The 19,556-nt window shown below is 63.4% G+C and overlaps 1 protein-coding gene across 16 annotated transcripts; it reads right to left on the minus strand.

The window, feature by feature from the left end:
• Nucleotides 1-246: 246 nt before the first annotated feature.
• Nucleotides 247-19,500, minus strand: LOXL3 (lysyl oxidase like 3). Of its 16 annotated transcripts, none has more exons than XM_035570986.2 (17): nucleotides 19,368-19,458; nucleotides 13,504-13,680; nucleotides 10,995-11,316; nucleotides 10,263-10,426; nucleotides 9,269-9,480; nucleotides 8,741-8,794; nucleotides 6,106-6,165; nucleotides 5,635-5,854; nucleotides 5,105-5,285; nucleotides 4,710-4,864; nucleotides 3,427-3,582; nucleotides 3,040-3,202; nucleotides 2,583-2,826; nucleotides 2,016-2,131; nucleotides 1,782-1,918; nucleotides 1,122-1,233; nucleotides 247-903 (listed from the first exon to the last, which is right to left on the minus strand). In XM_035570986.2, the coding sequence occupies exons 3-17, from the start codon at nucleotides 11,302-11,304 to the stop codon at nucleotides 830-832; spliced, it is 2,358 nt and encodes a 785-aa protein (XP_035426879.1). In that variant the 5' UTR covers nucleotides 11,305-11,316; nucleotides 13,504-13,680; nucleotides 19,368-19,458; the 3' UTR covers nucleotides 247-829. The 16 variants fall into 16 exon arrangements, with proteins under 16 accessions (XP_035426879.1, XP_050566347.1, XP_035426877.1 ...); XM_050710390.1 differs by lacking the exon at nucleotides 3,427-3,582 and adding an exon at nucleotides 3,721-3,894 and having other exon boundaries at nucleotides 19,368-19,453; XM_035570984.2 differs by lacking the exons at nucleotides 3,427-3,582; nucleotides 13,504-13,680 and adding an exon at nucleotides 3,721-3,894 and having other exon boundaries at nucleotides 19,368-19,472.
• Between the last annotated feature and the right edge of the window lie 56 nt (nucleotides 19,501-19,556).

A 19,556-nucleotide genomic window follows, 5' to 3' on the forward strand; every position in this document is an offset into this window, starting at 1 on the left:
GGGAAACAGCGCTTCACCACATCCATGCTGCGCCAGGGTGGCCCCATCTGCTCCCACTGGTGCAGGCCTCCAGCAGCTCTGTGGGGCTGCGTGGGGCCAGTGCTGCTGCTGCAGGCTCCGGCAGCCCCTTCCTCCCCCCTGTGTGGGGGCAGCTCCCACACACCATGCCAGGCAGCCTGGCCACGCTTTACCCCTGACTTACCAAGCTCTTCTTCCCACCCCAGAGAGGAGCCAGCACCCCTTGGGGAAATAGAACAGACAACTTTATCAAGAAAATAAAATTACAACTAAGGAATGAGTGTGGGAGCTGCTGCTGGGCAGCCAGAGGCAGCACTGCCAGTGCAGGGCGGCCACAGCGTCCTAGGGAACAAGGGGCTCCTGGGGCATGACAGAGGCTGGCCCTGATCGGGGGGGTCCCCAGGTGGGCAGGGGATCCTGGTGCCAGCAGAGGGCAGAGCCCCAGAGAAGGCAGCTCAGGGCGAGAGGAACTGGGCTGGGGGAGCAGGAGGGGGTGCAGTGGGGTGGTGGGGACAGGGAGCGGGGGGAGCATGGTGCGGCAGGAGGGGGCGTGGGGCCTCCCCTGACCGTGCCATGGTGCTGCAGCCCAGGAAGGGGGTGCAGCGTCCGGCCAGTGTTTGGGGCAGTGCCCCAGGCCGCCGGTGCCTCCAGCCCTGGCTCCCCGGCGGTGAGTCCTGGGCAGCCCCCAGAGTGGTGCAGGGCTCAGAGGTGTTGGGGGCAAGCCCCCCACTGGCCCCGCAGCAGCTTCCTCCTGCACGTGTGGGGCGGAGGAGGGAGATGCCCATCTCCCCGGGGCTCCTGTGTCTGGGCCCTACGAGATCTGGTTGTTCAGCTGGCCCGGGTACTGCTCAAACCGCTTGCTGGCCTCCTCGCTGAGCGCGTCGCCTGGCGGCAGAGGACAAGAGCTGTCAGCTCCAGTGCTGTCCTGCCAGTGCCTCCGCCCTTCCCCAGCCACCCCCAGCGCCCCAGCCCCTGCCCTCCACACCTGCCCGTGCCCCGCAGCCTGCCCCCAGCCCTTGCTGCCCCTGTCTCGGTCCCCCCCAGGACACCCCCAGCCCCACCGTGCCCTCGCCCCAGCCCATGCCGCATCCCTGGGCCGTTACCGATGTGGCAGCTGTGCACCCAGATACGGTGCCCATCGTACTTGCAGTTGCATTTCATGGCATTGTTGGTGAAGTCACTCTCTGCCACCTCGAAGTTGGGGTTAATCACGACCTGTGGGGCACTGACAGTGAGGTGCTGCGGGCCCCTGCCCCACGCCCTGCAGCCCCGCACCGCATCAGCTTGGCCCTCCCAGCCCGACGTAGCTGCTGCCCGGGGTATGGTCCGGGGTACGGCCCGGGGTACGGCCCCGGCACGGCCCTGTCCCCCCAGCCCCAGCAGGACTCGTCTCCCTGGCCACAGTGGGATGTGCTGGAGGGCTCTGAGGAGCTGGTGGCCCTGTCACTGCGCCCCATGTCCCCAAGAGCAACAGTCCTTTGGGCAGGAAATGGCTTTCAGGCTGCAGCAAGCCTGAGTGGGTTCCACACGAGCCCTGCACGACTCCAGGCCCTGGGATAGGCACAGTCCCTCTGTGCCATGGCTGCTGGGGCCAGGCACCCTATCCACAGAAGGGCCAGCAGCGTGCTGAGGACCACGGGGCAGAGGCAAGCTCCAGAGCCCTCCTAGCCCCACGGCACAGCCCATGCTGGGTGGTCTCTTCAGCATGTCCCATGCAGTACTGCTCAGGGGGTGTGAGGGGGCGGGGGGCACAGCTGCAGCACCTGCAGGATGTAGTTGCCAGGCTTGACATCAGTGATGTCGATCCACTGGCAGTCGATGTCGTGCCGGTACAGGTCCCAGCAGCCCACCGTGATGCCCTGCTCCCCGAAGTTGGCACACTCGTACCGCTTGGCCACATCTGCAGGCAAGAAGAGAACACGGCTCATCCCTGCTGCAGCCCCCTGCACAGAGGGGGACACGGCAGGGACAGTGCCCCACAGCCTTGCAGTGCCCACCTTCTTCACACTCTGTGTCCTCAAGGCAGAAGCTGGCCTTGTGGCCCTCTGCCACCTTGGTGCCATTGGGAGTCAGGATGTCGTAGTGGGTGAAAATGTCCATGCTGTGATAGTGCCTGTGAGAGAGCCCACAGCGCTCTTCTGCACCAGTGCAACCCTCGGGGAGGGCCAGAGGTGGAGGGGGCAGCTGAGGAAACCCACAGAGCAAGCAGGAGACAGGTCCCCCACCTGCCTGTTCCTCAGTGCTTGGGAAGGTCCCCACTGCGAGCACTGCGAGGCTAGGGCAGAGCTCAGCCTTGCCCTGGGATGGGACACGGCTGTCCCCAGCCAGGTGGCCCCAGCAAGGGGAGGCTCAGCCCCTGCACGGCCTGCAGCCCCGTCCTTGCCCCCCGACACCCCCAGCCCCAACACCGCTATTCAGGGTCAGCCCTGAGCCAAACTGGGGAAAATGACCGCTGGCAGCACAGGTCCCGACACCACCCTCCCCCTGCCCACCAGCAGCACCACCGCCCTCCTGCTGCTTGCAGCCCCAGCCCAGGCCGTTCCCTGCCCGCGCCACGCACGCACCGGTGGCACTCGTGCCAGACCCAGGAGTGGCGGCCAGCCTTGGGGCGGAAGTCGGCACGGCCGTTGTTGTGGATCTGGGAGGAGAAGCGGAGCAGGCGGCGGTGCCCATAGGGCCAGTTGGCCAGGCGGGCCGAGCTGGAGAGGCAGTTCTCCTCGGCGGCACAGTACAGCATGTGCAGCGGCCGGTCCTCGATGTACGCCGTCTCCTGCACCAGCGGCGCATGCAGCAGCAGGTCGGAGGCGGCTGGGGAGCAGGCAGTGGCTCAGGGAGGGCCGGACACACCGCTGCTCAGCGCAAGCAGGGCTGAGCCAGCCAGGTGAATGTGTACCCACCCCATCAGCCGGCACAGGCCGACCCCACAGCCCCCACCACCTGCAGAGCCCCTTGCCCACAGCTTCTTCCTCTGCAGCCCCTGGCCCCCCGGCCCCGTTGCCCACAGTCCCCATAAGCACTCACTCTCCGAGCAGATGACGCCTGCGGCGAAGCGCGTGCCTGTGTTCCTGCAGTTCAGGCTGCTGCCGTGGTGCTGGCAGTGGCTCAGGGACATCTCGTGGCCAGCACACTTCACACCGCTCAGCACCATCTCCGTCACGTTGCTGGCATCCCAGTACCACGTCTCCTGGGGTGGGTGAGACAGGCTGGGCCAAATGCTGTGGGTGCCCTGGCTCAGACGCACCCTGCCCTGGTACACCCTGCCCGCCCGCCCAGGCTGCCCCCACAAGTCCTATCGCATGGCACAGAGGGGCCACATCCCATCACCCCTCTCAGCCCCGGGGCCATCAGGGAAGCGCCGGTGTCTGTGCTTGCCAGGGCATCACCAGGCGCCTCCCTGCCAGCACCTACCGTCACCGCGTGCAGGGAGTAGCCCAGGCCAAGCTGGCGGCAGGCCACCATGGCCTCTTTGGTGGTCCAGCCATCGCTGCACACTGTGCCCCACTTACTGCCGCGCTTCACCTCCACGCGGCCCTCGAACGCCGTCCTCCCGCCGGCTAGGCGGATCTGTGGGGAAGTCCTGGGGCCGTGAGCATGCACCCCGCACTGCACCGCCCCCCGCCACGTCCCCGTCCCTGTCCCCGTCCCCGCGGAGCAGTGGTGGTGGTGGCTCGCTGCCCTGGCCAAGCTGGCACCAGCACCTACTTGTAAGCCGTGGTTAGCGAATCCCAGACCCAGCTGGCGACAGACCACCATCGCCTCCAGCGTACCCCAGCCTTCGCCGCAGACCAGACCCCAGTGGAGCTCGTCCCCGTCACCAGCCCCCACCGCCACCTCGACCCGCCCCTCGAAGCGGCTCCGACCCCCGCTCAGCCGAATCTGCAGAGAAAGGCAGTGGCAGTGTCATCGGCATCACAAGCGATGCTCCTGCTGCTGGGGCCGTGTCCCACAGCGCATCCTGCCCAGGCACCCAGGCAGCCGGGGCCGCACGGCAGCACCTGGATGGGCCCCGGGGCCAGGGTGGCAGGGCAAGAAGGAGGAGGCAGCCAGGAGCTGAGCAGAGCCAGGCACAACTTTTGGTGAGCTGGGAACTCGCCAAAAATGGCAGTTTTGGGGCCAAGACTTTGTGGGTTTGGGAAGTGTGTACCAAAGCAGGGAAAGCGATTCATTTCAAAATGCATTCTCATTTCAGAAATGACAGGCGTGAGAGTGTTAAAATGGTTAAAAAGCCCAAAGTGGATGAAATGAGACTCTAGGTCAAAGAGGATGGTGCTGCTCCATTTGCTCATTTCATCATCAGTTAAAAAAAAAATCTCTCTTGCTTGGCCCACAGCGATTTTTTTTCAGGTGCTTCAGCAGGGAGCAGCTGCCCCACACCATTGAGCAGGGGGCACCACAGAGCCCTCAGAGCCCCCAGGGGCCTCCCTTCCACCCCCCTACTCACAGGGGCAGTTCGGGACTCCAGTCCCCAGAAATCCCCAACCCCCCCAGGGCAGCCCTTTCCCCAGACTGGGGGAAACAACGGCTGCAACGGGGTGCAGTACAGGACAGACGAGGGGACATCCTATGTCAGGTCCCATGGGCTCCCCAGGCTCAGCAGGTGACACAGACACCGCTGTGGTCCCTCAGCCCCCCACTCCAGGGCCCCGCTGCCAGGAACCCCACAGATGTGCAGCCCCCACCACAACACACACCAGGTTCTCGTAGCCCATGTAGGGGATGTTGCAGCGGACGGCTGCATCCTCCGTGTGCTTGCAGTCCTCCTGCGTGATGTTCTTGAAGGGGCAGCTCCAGAGGGACTTCTCGGTGCCCAGGCACTGCACCTCGTTCAGGTGGATAGGCCCTGTCCCTGCAGAGGAACAGCGGGGCTCAGCGCCCAGCTGCACGGGGACACCATCCCCTCCCTGCAGCTGCCCTTGCCCCCCTCCCAGCACAGCCCTGCCCTCCCCAAAGGACCAAGCAGCTGCAGTCCCCCGGGATGCTCAGGGCAAGCCCTGCACCACATGCTGCCCACAGCCGCAGGGACAGGCCTGGCTGTGGCTCGCCCAGCGCGGCCATCTGAAGGCAATGCCTGGCCCAGGACCCTCACCTTGGCCCATGCGTGCCCCAGTGAGGGCTTCCTTGGCGCTGCCAAAACCCAGCTCGCGGCACACCACGCTGGCTGACAGCAGGTTCCAGCGGTCATCGCAGACTGTGCCCCACTCGCTGCTCTTGAGCACCTCGACACGGCCCTCCCCGGCCTTCGCACCTCCCTTCAGCCGGATCCGCAGCTGCGGGGGAGTGGGGTAAGGGCGCGGCGGGGGACACCGTGGTGTGGCACGGTGCGGCACAGCACGGCAGGGGACACCGTGGTGTGGCACGGTGCGGCACAGCACGGCAGGCACGGTGCGGCACAACGTGGCGCAGCACAGTGTGGCATGGCACAGCACAGTGCAGCACAGAGGTGGCTGTGACGTGCAGGGACAGAACGTTGTCCCCACCTCCTGCCGATCCTACGGATCAGTCACCCAGGGACACTGCACGCCTGCTCTTGGCCCAGCCAGGGGCTCAGAGCCCTGCAACAGGGCAGTGGCCGTTGTGGGCCAGCACAGCACCGCACATCCACCCTGCAGGGCTCACCTGGCCCTGCTGCTGCTGGCGCTGCTTCTTCTTGTGGGTGCTGCCAGAGGTGAAGAGGGGCCCAGGCAGGCAGCTGACAACGGCGGGCATGCCGGCCCCGCAGGCTGTGGAGGTGTTGCCCTGGTAGAACTGGAAGGTGCACATGGAGAGGTGCACCTCCGTCCCTGTGCAGGACACGGAGTGCAGGCGGTAGTTGAGCTGCTGCCGCTCCGCAAACAGCCTGCAAGGAGAGAGGACAGCCTGCGGCACAGCCACCAGGAGTGGAGGTGTTGGCGGCCGCCCCACCTGCGGCTGCACCATCCCTGCCCCTCGCTCCATCCCCTGGCTCCATCCCCGGTGGGATGCGCTGTGCCCCTGGGGCGCCCAACCCTCGCCGGCCCTGCCCCTGTCCCAGCAGCACGCGGACACGCGTGGCTCCAGCAGCGCTGAGCAGGGCTCCAGGCACTCAGGCTCCCCACTGGAGCCATTTACCTCTTCCTGGACCCTACGTCCTCCCTGCGCTTTTGTTTAGGCTGAGATTTGGAGGCCAGCCTGGAAAACAGAAAACAACCATCAAGGAGCCTGGGGCCCCAGGCTGTCACCTCTCCCTGGAGACTGAGCTTGGCATGCGTGCCCCTGGTGAGCCTCATGCACGTCCACTTCATGTCATGCGTGGGTGCAATGGCATCATCTGCTGCCAGCAATATGACACAACTGCCCTCCACAGCAGTGATGCAGTTTCCTGCCCACATCCCGCCAGGAAACTGTGACAGATGCAGCAACATCCCGTGCTGCTTTTTACACACAGCAGAAGATCAAACACCAGTGGCAATGATTTGATCTGTCAGGTGCAAGTGAGGTATGCCCCTGTCCTCATCCAGACACCAGACAACATCACTGTGCTTTGCTCCAAGGGGAGCAGGACACCTAGCAAGCATGGCGCCGAGCTAGCGGTGCATGTGGACAGTGCTCTCCCCGAAGCCACGGGGATGGTGAGACACTCTGCGAGCTCACCGCACCCACCTTCAGCGTGGGGAGTACCCTGGGTTCACACTGAGCAGTGCAGAGAAAACCATAGGATGCTGGTATGTTGTTTGTAACCCCCACACCCCCAGAAATGCTTTGTTTTGCTTGGTGGGGAGGAGGACGCTGAGCATGGCCAAATCCCCAGGGACCACAAGGAGAAAAGAGTGACAAAACATGGCAGGGGACTGCAAGCCCCCCAGAAACTAGGGATAAGGCAAAACCAAGCCTGGCAGCTGTCCTGCCAGCCCGCAGCACATCAGTGTCAGCCCACGCAGCCCAGTGAGCCCTGTGACACAGCACGGGACAGTCAGGACAAGGGTTCACACAAATGTCCAGAGGACATCAGCACCCATCAGCACTCCTGAGACCACAGGTAGATCCTGCGCCCAGTTCTGGGTCTCCTGATACAAGAAAGATATCAGCAAAGTGGAGCGAGCCCTGCAGACAGCACTGGGACAGCCAGGGACTGGCGAAGAAATGGGAAGCTGGGCTTCTGCAACCTGGGGATGATTTGGCTCCAGGGGCTCAGGCAGCCCCCAACTTGCACCCACAAAGGGCTGTCAGGGAGCCGGAGCCAGGCTCTTCACAGCTGCCAAAGACAGGTGCACAAGGGAAAGCAGGCAAAATTTGCAAGAAGAGGGTCATACTAGATGTAAGGAAAACTTTTTCCCCATGAGGGCCGTTCAGCATCAGAGCAGAGTCCACACGGCTGTGGGATCTCTGTCCTTGTTGTCTTTCAAAAGCCAGCTGGATGAAGCTCTGAGCCAGCCCACAGCGCTGCAGGAGAGGTTGGACCAGAACCCCGAGGTCCCTTCCAGCCGTCACCCCACACAGGCTGCAGACGTGCAGCCTGAACAGCTCAGCCCAGGCAAACCAGAGCTTGGCTCCTGTGGCAGGCAGAGGAAAGGGAGCGGATCGCTGCTTACAGACGTGGCGCAGCACTTCGCCCAGTGCCACGTGGATAATGTCCGCTCAGTGGAAAAGAGGTAGTGGGCATCAACCAGACAAAGCAGCAACAGCAAGTTGCAGCAAGACGGACGTGTGAGTGCGGCTTTGAGGAGACCCTCACAGGCTGACCCCATCTGGATTCCCACCACCAGCACAGGCAGAGCTACAGGAGCTGGGGAGGGTGCCCATCGATGACACAGTGCTGGGAAGTCACAGTGAAGGACTCGGGATGGGTCAAGAGCACATGGGGCACCTTCAGCACCAGGGGGATGGTGGTACCGAGCTGAAGCGGGGCAGGGGCAGAGCAGCTTCTCCACATGATGGGCTCAAGCGAGAGGTACCATGCAACAGCCCAGGGAGGATGGGCTTTGGATGGCTTTGGATGTAGCTTGGGCCTCTGCACCCACTACCAAATCTGTCAGCAGCAGTGCAGGGCCAGAGGGAAAGGGCAGCCAGACTGTCCCTGGGGTCAGGCAGAATGGCAGCAAGAGCGAGTGGGCAGACGGTGCAAGAGATCCCGGGCAGGTGCAGCACCTGGGACAAGACCTACCAAACCATGACCGTCAGCCCAGTGCCCAGCACTACCAGCACCGCCATGCCCACTGCCCTGGTGCCCAGCACTACCAGCATGGCTGAGCAAGCACTTTAATGCCCGTGCCATCCCACCCAATGGGGAACAGGGAAGTGCGCAGCCTTTCCAGCTTCCCCACTGCTGCTTTCTGCAGAAAGCAGCCCATTCCTGCAGCCCACCCTCCCTATCCACCAGGAGAGAGAGCTCCTTTCCGAGGCCTCCCTGTCCCCGCAGGGCTGCAGCCCAGAGCACCGCAGCCCTCCCCATGCCTTCCACCAGGACCCTGCCCACAACGGGACTGCCCTGCAGACACAGACCCTGCCCATTGTGCAGGACAAGGCTGCTCTGCCTGGGTCACCAGCAGCCTAGGAGAAAGAGCATCTCTCATGGGGGACAGGGGACCCCAGTGCGCCCAGACAGGTCCCACTGGAGTGGGCTCTTCCTGCCCAACACACCACAGGCCCTCAGTTTGCTCTGTCCAGATCCACTCATGCCAGGATCCACTTGGACTGCAGAGACTGGCAGGACAGGGCAGCCCGGTGCTGCCCAGGGCTCAGCAGACAGGGTGCCCCAGCCCCTTACCTGCTGCCCGGCCTTGGGCTCTGTCCCTTCGTCCTGGCTGCGCGCTTCAACCGCCTGCAGGAGCAACACCCTGGCTGTGCGGTGAGGGGTGCGCACAGTGCTGGACACTGCATCGCGGGCGGCGCACCCACACCCAGGCCCCTCCCTTGAGCCACGGTGCTGTGGCAGCATCCCTGCCTGGCTCACGACAAACCGCCCCGGGCACAGGGACCCCCGCACTCCCTACGAGAGGGAAATATGGAGGTGCACCACTGTTGGGCAGCAAAACTTGCCCTCTTGGTCAGGCTCTGCAGTGGTGCATGGGGAGACTGGTGGCCCCCAGACGTGCCACAGACCCCCAGCTTGGCTAGCAAGTGCCCAAATGGCCCATGGAGCTAGGGCTGGGTGAACTGCAGGGACAGGAGGGATGCTGGGGAGCCTCAATGCCCAACAGCATGCTCCCGACTGTCCCCCCAGCACTGCTCCTGGCATCCCCCAGTGCTGCTCCAACACCCCAGCCACATGGGACTCCTTGCCAGCCCCACTCACTTGTAGAAGTTCCTGTTCACCTTCTTCTCTGCAGGGAAGCCCATCATGCCACAGATGACACGGCTGTTCTTGGTGTCCCAGCCCTCATCGCAGATCTGTGCCCAGCCATCCTTGTAGCGCACCTCCACGATGCCCTCTGTCACCGGCAGCCGCCGCCGGGCCCCTGACACCACCGGCCGCAGACGAACCTCCTCCACGTGGCTCTGCTCTGTCTGCAGGGCATGGGTCACCCCAGGCTTGCTTGGCACCCCTGGGCTCCCGCTCCCTGCCAGCCCGAGGATGCCCTGCAGGAGAGGGGTCCCCAGACCCATGTGGGGAACAGGGACAGGACGGTCCCATCTCCAACGGCCCAGGGTAGGCAAGTACTTATCCCTGTCCCTGGTCCCTCAGGTCTATGTCCAGGACTGCAGCCAGGAGAGCCAGTGCTGCCATCCTTTCACCCAGGAACCTTGTATCCAGACCCCAGCCCAGGCACCCTCCCAGGGCAGGATAGCAGCACAGGGCGCTGGATGCTGGGCACAGCCTGCAGGACATGGTTCCAGCACCCCTCTCTTGGTGGGACCCCAGCCAGCGCATGCCCAGAGCTGCACCATGCCCCCACACCCAAGGTGTGGTCTGAGAAACAGCCTGGAAGAGAGCTAGAGGGGAGCGGCCACACATGCCAGCAGAGTGCAGTGTGCATGAGCAGGTCTGGGACCAGGGCCCCTGGCAGACAGGAGACAGGGGCATACAGTCTGCAGGGGCACAGGACAGCCCCCGTGGCCTGCAGATGCCACGAGGGAAGGAGCAGCTCAGGATGCCCAGGGGATGCTGTGGCAGTACTGCACTCCACGTGGGGCAGGGGCAGGATTTGCCTGCTGCAGGGCTGCGCACCGCAGCCCCCCCTCCCCACCGGCAGGCACAGACGCCTGCCGGGCTGCAGTGAGGAAGCTGCCCCCGACCAGGTAGGGAGGTCAAAAGCCAGGCAGGGCCGCCCCAGACACAGCACCCTCACCTCAATGACGTTGGAGTCCTTGAAGCCTGGGATGCGCTCATCCTTGCAGATGACACCTGCATCTTCCTCATGGCTGCAGTCACTGTTCCCCCAGCCCCGGTGTTTGCAGTCCCCAATGCTCTTCTCACCTCCCTCACAATTCACGTTATCCAGCCAGATCCGCCCTGCCACATGCCAGGGCCAGAGGTGAGAGGGGACCGAGCCCACGCAGCAGCCCCCAGGAGCAGGGAGGGTGCCCGCTGCGCACGGCCAGGGCCACGCAGGCATGTAGCAGGCACAAGGGTAGGACACTGGTTGGACATGAGGCTGGGGCAGCCCTCCCTCGGCACAAAGCTGGGGCCAGACATGCAACAAGGGAAAGCCTGAGTGTGGGAGCAGCTGGTGGGGAGTCTCCACAGTGCCTGCATGTAGCACACATCCTGGGGCCTGTACGGCATCTTGCCTGCACGCAGCCTGCTGCACCTCTGCACGTGCCCTCACCGGCACAGCCCTGCAGCCACCTGCACCACCCAGGGCATGCACAGCCCGCTGTTGTAGTGCATGCATACATCCTCCCTAAGTGCTGGGGACACACACGCACATGCACACGTGGAGTTTCCCAGTCTGCTTTGCACATGCACACACATGCAGGTGCACACACACAAGGACAGTCACGCTGCCAGGCACTCTGCAGACACGGGGCCCTGCTGGTCCCCACACCAGCCTAGTGCAGCACACGGCTGCGCCTCTTACCGACGCCTTTGCCGTACTTGGCGCTGTGGGCCCAGCCAGTGGCAGCCACGAAGCCAAGGTGCCGGCACAGCACGTGCGCGTTGGCCAGCGTGAAGTCGTCGTCGCAGATGGTGCCCCATTCATCGTTGTAGAAGACCTCGACACGGCCCTCGTTGTGCTTACGTGGGTAGCCAGCCAGGCGAAACTTCAGCTGGGGCGCAGGGCTGCGCGTGGGGCCCGGAGGGGTGGGCTGGGCGCTGCCTCCCCACAGCCAGAGCACCCCCAGCAGCACCAGCAGCTCCTGCCACGTCCACGTGCTGTGGTGTCCCATGGCAGCGTGGTCCTGTGTGGGGAGACAGCGTCAGGGCAGGCGGGAGAACCGCATCGTGCCGCAACACCAGCTCAGCCCGGCGCCGTGCGGTGAAACCCCCCGCTCCTGCGCAGCTCCGCCGGGTGCCAGCACGCCCGTGTGTCCTGTCCCCAGGCAGGGACAGCCCCTGGCCACCGCCCGCCTGCACCCCCAGCCCCGTTGCCAGCCACAGCCCTGCCCACCGCCCCCGGCCCCTCGCTGTGCTGTGCTGCTGGATCACATCTCCCGCACCGAGAACAACAGCAGGCGTGCCAAGGCGCGCGTCACCTCCAGAAAGGAAGGGGCACCGGCTGCTGGAGCAGAGGTGCTGGGACAGGGACAGGGAATGGGGTGGCCTGGCTGGGCTGGCCATGGACCTCAGTACGCCACCGGCCGCACGGCAGCCAGGACTGGAGCTGCTGACCAAGGGGCTGCCAAGCCACGCTCCTGCCCACTGTCAGGAGCGACGCAACTGGAGCCATTTACATCTCTCCCTGTGAGGCATTTTCTCCAGCTCTTCAATAACATTTGTGGCTCCCTGAGAATACCTGCGGGAGATGCGGTATTCCTGCATCAGCCTCGTTGACAAACAATGGTGAAAACATTTCTCTGTAAACCGCCTTCACCCTATTCCCACGTGTGCCGCCAGGGACCACCTTAACCCCCTCAGCGCCACGCAGACTGGGATCAGCATGCCTGTGCAGGCAGCACCAGCACTGCTCCAGGCCGGGCTGGCGGCGTGTTTGGCAGCACAGCACCAAGGCACGGCGAGCCTCCCGCCGCAGGGCTGCAGCCCCACAGCCTGCCCCCAGCCGGTCCGTTGCACAGTGCCCCCTCTGCCTGGGAGCCCCTCCTGGGACAGGCCCAGCACCCAAACCCACTGGGAGCACATCCCACATGCCTCACTCACACGGGTTGTCATTAGACAACATTAAGAGAATAAGGTCGAGCGTGCTCACCTAAAAGCTGGGGTGATTTCAGACTCTGATGTTTAGCTACAGGGCTACGCAGAAGGGAAAGCAAATGCAAGCCCTGCACATGCTCCTTCCTCAGCCTGTGCGTCTCACAGACAAGCCCCATGGTGCCGGCACACTTCCTCTGCCAGCCACCGCCCTGTGCACCCCATCCCCTGCTCCCTCGCAGCTCCAGCGTGCCGGTTGGATGGAGCCACAGAGCTGTCAGAGCCCATTCCTTGGGGCGAGGTACATCCCTGTGCTGCGCCGGGACAATCGCCCTGGGCCTTGCCACCAGCACTGAGCCTGGGCTCAGGGACGGCCCCACAGCCCCGTGTCCAACCATGGGATAGGTTTTCTATGGGAATCGGCCCTGCTCCTGCTCTGTCATGCTTCTCTTTGCCAGGTTACGGAGGCCAGGTCACCACTCCAGCCTCCAGTGACTCCTGAACATGAAGCAGGGACAGGCAGACAAACCCTTCCCTGTGCCCATTGCCCTGACACAGCCCCCTGCCGCCTCCTGCCCCTTCGGGCTGGGACACCAGCAGGGTGCCAGCGAGTCCCAGTGCCTGCAGGGACATGTGAGGAGGGAGGGCGAGGGCAAGGGGACCAACAGCACTGGTCCACGGCCAGCGCAGACGTTGCAGCAGGAAGATGCTGACCCCTGTGGGGCAATCGCATCAACTCCGGCCCTGCTCTTTCCTCTGTCACATCCTGGGGCATGGGGGACACAGCAGCACTGACAGGGACAGCAAGAGCCACTGGGGGTCAGGAATGCGCCCTACGAGCCCTTGGGTTTGCAGTGGCTGGCTCTGGGCTACCCGTACCTCGGCTGCCTGCTTTGGCATTGCAAGAACAAAGAGAAGCCCAGCAGGAAGCATATTTGTGGGCAGGCAGCAGGGAAATGCTTTGCTGAACCTTTTAATCAGCCTGTTAGGCAGGAGAAAGGGGAGGGCAGGCACAAAGGGCCATCCCAGCCCTGCCAGCGGGGGCAGGCAGGGCAGGCGTGCTCCAGCTGTGTTTCTGCTCTGCCTGGAAAGCAGCGAGGGGATCAGTTTAACATCTCACAGCAGTAATAAAACACTTCTTATTCTGTGCATCAGTCAGAGGGGACATCCTGTCCTTCCCAAGTGAAGCAATGTAAATCTACAGAGCTAGGCTGCGCCACACGTCACACACAAGTGCTTGCCAGCAAGTCTGGGCCCTCTCAGTGCTAATTTTAACTCACCTGGGGAGACTGTGGAATCTGCAAGCACACGTGGAGCTAAAGCTTCCCCCACACTTGCACTGAATGAGGCAGGCGATCTCTGCTGGTGCTGACTGCAGGCAAGCTCCAGGCTGCTTTGTGACGGGGCCAATACAACGCCAAAGGGCAGCAGCACAATTAATGCCAATCTCCACAGTTCTGCAGAAATAGTCCATGTCACAAAACTGGTGTGACCTTTTATGAGATCACAAGTTTGGTTAATTGAAGTAACTGTGTTGATACAACAGGCTGAGACTGGAAGGCATTCGATTCATCTTGCACGACCTTTTAATGAAAGATTAGCACTCAACAAAATCAGTGCACCTTCTGCTAAGTGGATTAAAACTGGACACCTGCTGTAACTAAAATGTGGTTACAACTGGAAAGTCACCATTCAGTGGGCTCTCTGGTGAGGATCACATGCTTTTCAAAAGCAGAACCATGTCTGAAGGAGAAAAAAAGTCCTCTCCTGGTACAGTCTGCAAAGACAGAAATGGGCAGAGTGTGTAGATGGGGACAGACCTGGGCGGCCTGGCAAAATGGCATCACATAGACTATACCCTTGGCTAGAAAGAAATGTAAGGCCATGCACTCAAGAACAAAGCATGCAGCATCAGAGACCAGAACACAGCACACAGGAAAGTGCTCGGTCTGTCTGGACCATGCACTGGTGCCATGGAAAGCACCCAGTGCCACCGAGTCGCAGCAGTGCTACCACAGGACCTGGTACACTTGCTATTGACAGGATTGCTGAAGCCGCCAGCCTCCAGATTGGCTGGATGCGAGGTCTCAGCCCCAGCCCTGTGTTTGGGGTTGTGGGGAAGCCCCACACAAGGCTGTCTGGGCACTGTGCGCTGCCAATGGGGCCGGCACTGGGAGATCCTCCACATCCTGACGCCATCAGTCAGGGCGAGAGCCATGTGGCGGCGCCAGGCCACAGCAAATGTCCCTCAGCTCAGACCCTGATGCCCACAGAAGCAGCAGGAGTGCCTTGGGACAGGGCGGGGATGTTCTGTTGCTTCCCTGTTGTGGTGCCCACAGCTCAGCCACCCCTGTCTTTGCATTCAAAAGCTCGCTGTGGATTTGTCTTCCTCACAGTCCTTCAGTTGCTTCTGAACCTGCTTAAATCCTACCATCCCTCTCTGTATTAACCGCAGCTCGCTGAAGGGGTCCCGCAGTCACCGTCTGCAGTGCTCCTGGGTCACCGCTGTCCTCTGCAGAGGCTCCAGCGTCCCCCTCCCTACTTGCTCCCCCTGCCTCAGCTCAGCCTGTCCTCAGCCCCTGCCGCCTGCCCCCCTGCCCTGGTGAGGTCAGCACAGGCCTGCAGCACTTCCCACGTGCATCCAGGAGAGCGGTTAGGTTGGCAGCGTGGACTCCCTGGGGGAAAAAGGAGCCATTTTCCCATTTCTGTAACATCTCCCTCTCGCAATGCCTCGCTGAGGCTCAGTATCACAGACATTGGGCTAACAGGGCTGGCGTTGTCCAGATCACTTTTTCCACTTTCTTAAATGCCAGCAGTGTATTTGCTCCTCCAGCATGGTGACACTGCCCTTTTTTCCTTGCTCACTGCAAGCTTTGCTCTCGGACCCAACTGCTGCTGTGGGAACAGGGAGTCCCCCGCCTGCCCTGCCCCAGGCAGCTGCTGCGCAGTCCCACACGCTTCCAATGGGGCAGATCTGCACTCAGCATCTCCTGGTTTCAAGCTCGGGCCCTTCCCTGCAGTTCCTGTCTCTGGATCACCGCAACCAGAGGGCCAGCCCTGACTCAGTCCAACAGGACCACAGTCCTGCCGGCTGGATCTGCTGTGGGCATGAGGTCTGTGCCAGGGCTGGGGGCTCTTTGGCAGGCACAGACAAGCCGGGGGTCCCCTGCACCCTGGAAGGGCTGATCTACCTGAGCAAGAGTCCTGAGGGGGCATCCCCCTCACTTCTCCATCTGGCCAGAGGAAGGGGCACCCCTTTGTCCAGCCTCCTTGCGGCTGGTGGAGGCCATGAGGGGACAGGCTGTTCGGTCCTGCTGGGAGCAAGGGGGGTTGCCACCCCTCCGGCTCAGGGGATGCTTGATGCAAGCAGCAGTACAAGGGGTGTCAGAGAGGATGCTAGCTCTGCTCCTAAGGACCAGAGATAAGCATGAACCGCACACATCCACTGGAGAGCAGATGTGCAGACAGCTGGGGGCATGGACAGGCAACACCTGTGGGAGGGTCGGGGGCCAAGAATTGCCTGGGACAGGGATGGGTGCCCTGGCTGCTGCTGTCACCCAGGAGCTGGGCACAATCCTGCCCAGACTTGCCTGCCCCAGGGCCCCAGGCACCCCACTGCTGGCTTCTGTCTGCAGCCACAAAGTCCCCTTTCTGACAGGGGTTTTGTGCAAGGTGCTCCTGCATCCCCCTGGCAGGTGAATGGGGCTTGGACACGCACCCAGCTGCGGGGATGGGCTGGCCCCCAGCAAGCACCAGCCATAGATGCTGGAGAGCAGCCCAGGTCCTTGTGACTGCCCAGAAAACCTCAGGAATCGCAGAATAACAGAATGGCTGAGGTTGGAAGGGACCTCTGGAGATCACCTTGTCCAACCCCCCTGCCAAGCAGGACCACCCAGAGCACGTTGCGCAGCATCACATCCAGGTGGGTTTTGTATGTCTCCAGAGAAGGAGACTCCACAGCCTCTCTGGGCAACCTGTGCCAGTGCTCTGTTACCCTCCCAATAAAGAAATGTTTTCTCATATTCAGCTGGAACTTCACATGTTTCAGTTTGTGCCGTTGCCTCTTGTCTGGCCCTGTCCTCCCGACAGATATTTATACACATAGATAAGATCCTCTCTTGGTCTTCTCTTCTCCAAGTTAACCAGGCCCAGCTCTCTCAGTCTCTTCTCATATGAGAGATGCTCCAGTCCCCTCATCGTCTTCATAGCCCTCCACTGGACTCGCTCCAGTAGCTCCATCTCCCTCTTGTACTGGGGAGCCCAGAACTGGACACTATACTCCAGTTGTGGCCTCACCAGGGCTGAGTAGAGGGGCAGGATCTCCTCCCTTGGCCTGCTGGCAACACTCATTGTAATGCACCCCAGGATAACATCAGCCTTCTTGGCAACAAGGGAGCATTGCTGTCTCATGGAATGTCCCAGCCAGGCATGTGCCAGGCCCCAGCCCCTTCCTGGCATACAGCAGGGATGGAGCTGGTTGTGGGTACCTGAGTGCACCACAGAGCTGAGACCACAGGATCCACACCCCCAGCCCAGCTGCAGAGTCCCCTCTGTGCTGAGGGCAGCTCCATGTGGCAGCAGGAACCATGGCACTGCTTGACCTGCTCCCAAACCAGCCCCACCACTCTGCCCTTCCCAGCAAACAAGGGCTCCAGCGCCCCACAGGAGCTGCACTCCCTAGCCAGGTAGCCCCAGTGCCCTCAGCATGGCTGCGCTCCCCCAGCACGGGGGCTATGCCCTCCAGGGGCTCAGCTGTACCACCAGGGGCAAGCAGTGACAGCGAGGGAAACCCCAAGCACGGGGATGCTGGCTCCGAGGCTGTGCCATTCAGTACCCACCAGGCACTGGGACGGACCTTGGTCTACCCCAGCAAAACCTCAGTGAATAGTAAACAGGCTTGGGAAGGAGCAGATGAAGCAGATATAGAGCAGGTCGGTGTGTTGGGTCCTCATGCATGCCGGCAGCCAAGCGCAGGTCACCTCCGTGGCACGGGGACAAGGTCCCAGGCAGCAGCAGCAGGGAAGGGCCAGGCTGGGGTGGCACCGCAGGAGTGGGCTCTCTCAGCAGTGCTGCACAGGAGGCCTGAGGCATGCACAGGGAGATGCAGCAAAGCAGGCACTGACAGACTGGGAGGACTCAGAGAAGAGCAGAGCAAATGACCGACGACCTGGGAAGCCTGCCAGGAGAAGGAGGAAGCAGCTCCCTCTGTTTATCCATCACTGGGAAGGTCAAGAGGTGATGGGATCACACTCTGCCGAGGCCCACGCCGGGACATCCCTGAGAGCAAAGGGTTGCATCCCCAGCACAGGGGCAGGAGAAGGTCTGTTGGGTCCCATGGTTTCAGGCACTGGGCTCCACTCCCTCCCCATCTCCCTGGGGCCCCAGCACACACAGGCCAGAGCCTGGCTTCCCGCACCGGCCCTTTCGCAATCTTGGCTGCCTGGACTGGCCTCCTTCGTTCTCCTGCTTCCCAGCAGCCCAGGGGTGCTGGAGCCGAGGGTTGTGACAGCCCTGCCTCGCTGGGTCAGGACCGGCTGGACCCGCCAGCAGGGACCCCACAGGATAGGAGGCACAGGAGAAGCACAGCCAAGTCCAGGGTCCCCAGGGCTCCCAGCTCAACTGCTCCCAGTGGCACCGAGGAACAACCCAGGGCCACCCCGGCAGCCCCACCACACTGGCAGGCTCGGTGACACCTCCCCACACCACCACCTCCTGGTGGGGCTCGTTGGGGGCTCGCTGCCCTTGGCTGACCAGAAAGAAGGCTGTGTGCCTGTCCCCGCTGTCCCACTGCATGTCCCTGTCCCAGACGGTGATGGGGACACTGCTGTAGACACCACGCCCCGACTCTGGGGCTGTCCTGGGTGCCAGCTGGGGACAGAGCACCTGAGTGCACTCACCAGGTCCAGCCCACTGGTTCAAGCAGTCCTGAGCCCTTTGGACTGTCTGATGTCCCCTGTTCTGCTGTCAGCCTCTAAGCCAGGGCAGCACACAGCGCAGCTCTTTGCAGTTCCTAACACCACTGGGTTTCCCTGAGACACAGCAGGGAGACAGCTGCCAGCTCTGCTCTTGGCTCCTCTGGGCTCTGCAGGGGCAGGCAGGAGGGGAAGACCCCAAAGGAATGTGCAGATGCTGTAGCCGTTGGCCACAGTCGCAACAGCCCAGCCAGGCTGGGAGGCAAACCACGGGTCTTGAGGGGCCAGGCACCGCAGGGCAGGGAACCAGCCATCTCAGAGCTACTGGGAGAGAGGAGACCTGCTCCGCTGCCTGCCAACTCCTCTGGAGAGCAGCTGAGAGGATGCAGGACGTGCCCAGGCCCCCAGCCTTCAAGCCTCGCGTCCCTTCGTCCTTCCTCTCTTCCAGCGAAGAAGCAAATTCCACCTTCATGGAAATCCTGAGTCTCCACCGCCCTTTGTAAACCACAGCTCAGCAAACGAGCCTCCTGAAGGCAGGCGCTGCTCAGCACGTTCAGGGCTACGCATGGCTGCACAGCCCCCAGGCAGCAGCCCGCTAACCTGCTGGATCTGATGGGCACCCCTTCCCCTTCCCCTTCCCCTTCCCCTTCCCCTTCCCAGCAAGCGCGTGGGGAACGCACGCCGCAGCCTGCCCGAACCCTTGCACCCCGCCAGACGCAGCCGCGCGGCACGGCGAACACGACACAGCTCCCCCGCCGCCGGCACCGCGCACAAAGCAGGCTTTCTGTACCGGGCGCGGGGCACCCTCCGCGCGGCCGCCGGCAGGGGCAGCCCGCGCAGCACCGCGCAGCCGCGCCGGCGAACCGGGGGCCGGGGACGGAGCTTGCGCGTCCCGCGCGGCCACGCAGCCCTCGCGCGGCACGGCCCCGCGCAGCCCCCGCTCACCCCCCGCGCCGGCAGCCGCCCGGCCGCCCCCCGCTCGGCTCTGCAGCGCGCCTCGCGACCCCGGCCCGCCGCCGCTCGCACCGCGCCGGGATCCCCGCGCACGCCGCGAAGCCTCCCACGCGCGGCCCCTCGCCGCGAGCCCCGGGGCCGCGCGGGGCGCCCCCGGTACCCGCGCCCAGCGCCGCGCCCGCCGCCTCCCGCGCTCCCGGCGCGCCCAGCCCCGCCGCTCCGGGCCGGTCCCGAGCCGCGCTGCCCGCCCGCCCCGGGCCCCGGGCCCCGGGTCGTACCTCTCGTCCCCACGGGCTGCGCGGCTGCGGCGGCGCCGGGCGAGAGCGTCCAGCCGAGTGCCGGCGGGGCCGTGCCGAGCCGAGCCGAGCCGAGCCGCCCCTCTCCGCCCCGGCCCGCCCCACGCAGCGCCCCAGTGTCCGGGGCCGGCCCGTGCCGCCCCGACGCCCCGGCTCCGCACGGAGCGGCCC

This window comes from Cygnus atratus, chromosome 4 (assembly GCF_013377495.2).
Source record: "Cygnus atratus isolate AKBS03 ecotype Queensland, Australia chromosome 4, CAtr_DNAZoo_HiC_assembly, whole genome shotgun sequence".
In the NCBI taxonomy this organism is placed as follows: Eukaryota; Metazoa; Chordata; class Aves; order Anseriformes; family Anatidae; genus Cygnus; species Cygnus atratus.

Coding starts and splice junctions, on each gene's coding strand:
- LOXL3 (XM_035570984.2), bottom strand. CDS start 11,304: ATGGGACACCACAGCACGTGGACGTGGCAGGAGCTGCTGGTGCTGCTG. Junction 1,919..2,015: donor GGACACAGAGTGTGAAGAAG/GTGGGCACTGCA, acceptor TCTTGCCTGCAG/ATGTGGCCAAGCGGTACGAG. Junction 1,234..1,781: donor CTGGCAACTACATCCTGCAG/GTGCTGCAGCTG, acceptor AGTGCCCCACAG/GTCGTGATTAACCCCAACTT.